At 58.6% G+C, this 3,436-nt stretch overlaps 1 protein-coding gene across 1 annotated transcript in view; it reads left to right on the forward strand.

The window, feature by feature from the left end:
• The window catches only part of CNPY3 (canopy FGF signaling regulator 3), an 8,080-nt gene that overhangs the window by 3,622 nt on the left and 1,022 nt on the right, over positions 1 to 3,436 (forward strand). Inside the window, exons 2-6 of the mRNA XM_009894865.1 lie at positions 1,748 to 1,871; positions 2,173 to 2,269; positions 2,675 to 2,797; positions 2,974 to 3,091; positions 3,223 to 3,430. Of these exons, the coding sequence (XP_009893167.1) occupies positions 1,748 to 1,871; positions 2,173 to 2,269; positions 2,675 to 2,797; positions 2,974 to 3,091; positions 3,223 to 3,430 (670 nt within the window). The remainder of the gene's footprint in view (positions 1 to 1,747; positions 1,872 to 2,172; positions 2,270 to 2,674; positions 2,798 to 2,973; positions 3,092 to 3,222; positions 3,431 to 3,436) is intronic.

Below are 3,436 nucleotides of genomic sequence, written 5' to 3' on the forward strand. Positions count from 1 at the left end.
CCTACAGTAGAGCAGAGCCTCCCGCGGTGTGTTCCCGCTGGCGGCTGTCTTCCGTCCTTCCCTAGGTGAGAGGGTTAGGGGCATGTTGCCAGTCACTGCTGTTTCCAGTAGGCACTAATCACCTGACAGTTCATAGCTTGGACTGGTTGTCTCTACTGCCCGCAGTTTGGCCCTAGTGATGCTTCCTCCCTCAGTAGCCCTTTGATTCACAAGCAATCAAAGGTTTCACAAGCAGTCCAGGGCAGGGCATCATGGACCTGTGCTGTCTGCCGTGGTTTCCTCTATCTTTGCTGTGCAGAGACATGGGGAGCTTGACAGCAAAGAGAAAAGGAAGAAATGAAACTCTGGAGTACTTTGCAAAGCTTTCCCTGCTGGGGAAGCAGCTTGGCAGCACTGATGTTGAGCCATGCTGTGGCACCTGCATAACCTCAGAGAAGGATCATAGCAAGCACTGACCACGCGCTGCTCCTCTTCCTGCCCAGGCTTGGAACCTGTGTCAGCGCACAGCGATAGCTGCGGGCAGCATCCGGATAACTGGTCCCAGCAGTGAGCGCTCCTGGCATGTGTGAGGATGCTGCAGCAGGTGTCGTGTGGAGAGGGACATCCTCGAGGCCCAAGCCCAGAGGGGCTGCAGGAAGGAGCACCTGAGGAATGGCTGTGGTCACCTCCAGCCCGTGGTGCCAGCAGAGAAAGGAAAACGCACGAGGTGCACACATGGCTTCTAGGCACATGCACGGCAGCCCTGGAGAAGCCACCTCACTCTCTTCCTGCCTGTGGAACATCTCTCCACTCACGTCATTGCCTGGGAGAAGATGAGGTGGCTCGTTGCTATCAGACTGCTCCGGCTGGGGCCTGGCCCTTCTCCCAGAATGGGTCTTGAAGAAGAGGTGGCTCCTGGCAAACAGGACAAAGCCTTCTCCAGCCTCCCAGGATCAGGGAAGGAAGGGCCACACCATTCCTGGTTTCCGTCCTTCCACGCTTCCATTTGTAAACGCCCAAGATATTTCTCTTCTCCTGCTCTCTGTTTTTATAGCTATGTCGGACTCTTTGTTACAGAAGAAATAAAGCTTTTGTTTTCCTTTTTTTTCAGTTTTGTAAAAGAAAACATGCACTGTGTTATAAAGCTGTTGGTGCTGTGGTCAGTGCTGCAGGCAGCGCCCTGTACGTTGTTCCTGGAGCTGACAGCCCCTTGTGCGGTGACACAGTCTGTAGCCAGCGTCTTGTGCCGTCACCAGCCCACTGAGCCCTGCTGACCGCTCAGTCCCCAATGCAGCCCGTGTATCCCTAGGGCACTGGGGGAACTGGTACCGGGTGGGATGTGCTGGTGGTGTAAGGAGGAGCTGTCATCTGCACTGGGGCTTGTGTTGTGAAAAGACCCTGTCCTCTTCCAGGAGGAACGGAGCAGCTTGTGACACGGAGGCTTTGGTGGCTGTGAAGCAGAGCTGTTGGGAAACCTGCAGAAACTGGTGCCGTCTGCCTTCCCAGCTGTGCTGTAGCAGCTGGCTGCGTGGATGCACTTACATCAAAGCACTGATTTAGGCATTCCTCAAGGGATCTCCAGTGGAATCAGTTGAGCCATTCCCAGTTATTTCTTTGAATGGCTGAGGTGTTTGTTTTCTGCTCACAGCGGCTCTGGTGTGCCCGACTCCTGGTGCTTGTTTCTGCTACTGGCCCGTCCCCAGGTTCTCTGTTGTGCTGCACATCAGAGCGGCGAAAACCCGTAACACACGTGTTTTCCTTCCCACAGTGTGCAAGTACGTGGCGGTGGAGCTGAAATCTGCTTTTGAGGAGACCGGCAAGACCAAGGAGGTGATTGACACCAAGTACGGCTTCCTGGATGGGAAGGGCTCTGCTGTCAAGTACACACAGTCGTAAGTGAGAGTGGGACGGGTGGTCTCCTGCTGCTGTTGCTGCCTGCGGTCTGCAGAGCCGGGGGCTTTGGGAGCCTGCGGGCAGGCTGCGCTGCACAGAGCTCCTCTGAGAAAACTAAACTGTGCCAGGACTGGTGGGGTGGGCAGGACAGGGCAGGTGGGGGATGCTCCTTCTGCCTGGGGGCGCCCTGGGAGCCATAGAGCGCTCCCCCATCACACCGGCTGGGCTGAGGCTCGCCCTGTGCCCCGGCTGTTCCTGGGGGGCAGTGCCGAGCCTGAGCCCTCCCTCCTCTCTGTGCAGGGACATACGGTTAATTGAGGTGACGGAGAACATCTGCAAGCGGCTGTTGGATTACAACCTGCACAAGGAGAGGAGCGGCAGTAACAGATTCGCAAAGGTGAGGACCGTCCTCCCAGTCCCCTGCTCCCTGCACCACCAGGGTGCCGAACTGGGGTTCATCCTTCTCGTCCCCTGCATGCAAGGCCGCGCTGCCCCCCAACTCAGGTGTGGAGTTCTGTCCTTAGGGAGGGGGTAGGCCCCTCTGCCCTCACCTGCGCAGAGGGAGATGAGGATTGTCGTGCCTGGCCCCTGTCTTCCTGTTGGTTTTGGGAGCAGGTCTGCAGAGGGGAACTGGCTGTCACTTGAAATTCCTCCTGGTAACGCCGATGTCCGTGGGACCCTGATTTTGGGTGGCTTGCATGTACCTGCATCCCTGGGCAGGTTCGCGTGGCCAGCGCTGGGAGGGGGGACTGGGAGCCCAGTGGGAGGAGCACCGCTTCACTGGGCAGCACTGCTCCCCCAGGGCATGTCGGAGACATTCGAGACCCTGCACAACCTCGTGCATAAGGGCGTCAAGGTGGTGATGGACATCCCCTACGAGCTGTGGAACGAGACCTCCGCTGAGGTGGCTGACCTCAAAAAGCAGGTACCTGACCTGGGGGGGATTGGCCCTCGGTGGCCACCGTGGCCTTGTGGGCTGGAGCACAGGGAGGGTCTGGGGTTGTGCTGCCAGGAAGGGGGGTGTCAGCAGGACCTGCTGCCCTGTTCCTGGTCCTGCCCTGGCAGTGCGTGGCTGGAGCTAGGCTCTCCTCTCTGTGCTAGTGCGACGTGCTGGTGGAGGAGTACGAAGATGTGATCGAGGACTGGTACAGGCACCACCAAACAGAGGATCTCTCCCAGTTTCTCTGCGCCAACCACGTGCTAAAAGGGAAGGACACAAGTAAGTTTTAGCTGCTGTAAGTCTAGGGGGAGCACAGGCTCTCCTGTGCTGGGGAGGACAGGGGAGCCCCCTCAGGGCACGGGGAGCCCCGCTTCTCCCTCAGGGCCCCCCTCTGCCCCTCTCCTCCCCAGGCTGCCTGGCAGAGAAGTGGACCGGCAAGAAGGGTGACTTGGCAAGTGTGGGGGAGAAGCAGAGTAAGAAAAAGAGTGGGAAGAAGAAGAAGAAGGTCCAGAAGGATGAGAGCGAGGGAGCTGAGGGCCTCCCAGCGGCAGGGGAGGCCCTGGAGGAGAGCGGGGTGCAGGAGGAGGCTCCCCTCACCCACAGCCCAGCCGATGAGCTGTACGC

This window comes from Charadrius vociferus, unplaced genomic scaffold (assembly GCF_000708025.1).
Source record: "Charadrius vociferus isolate BGI_N301 unplaced genomic scaffold, ASM70802v2 scaffold411, whole genome shotgun sequence".
NCBI lineage: Eukaryota > Metazoa > Chordata > Aves > Charadriiformes > Charadriidae > Charadrius > Charadrius vociferus.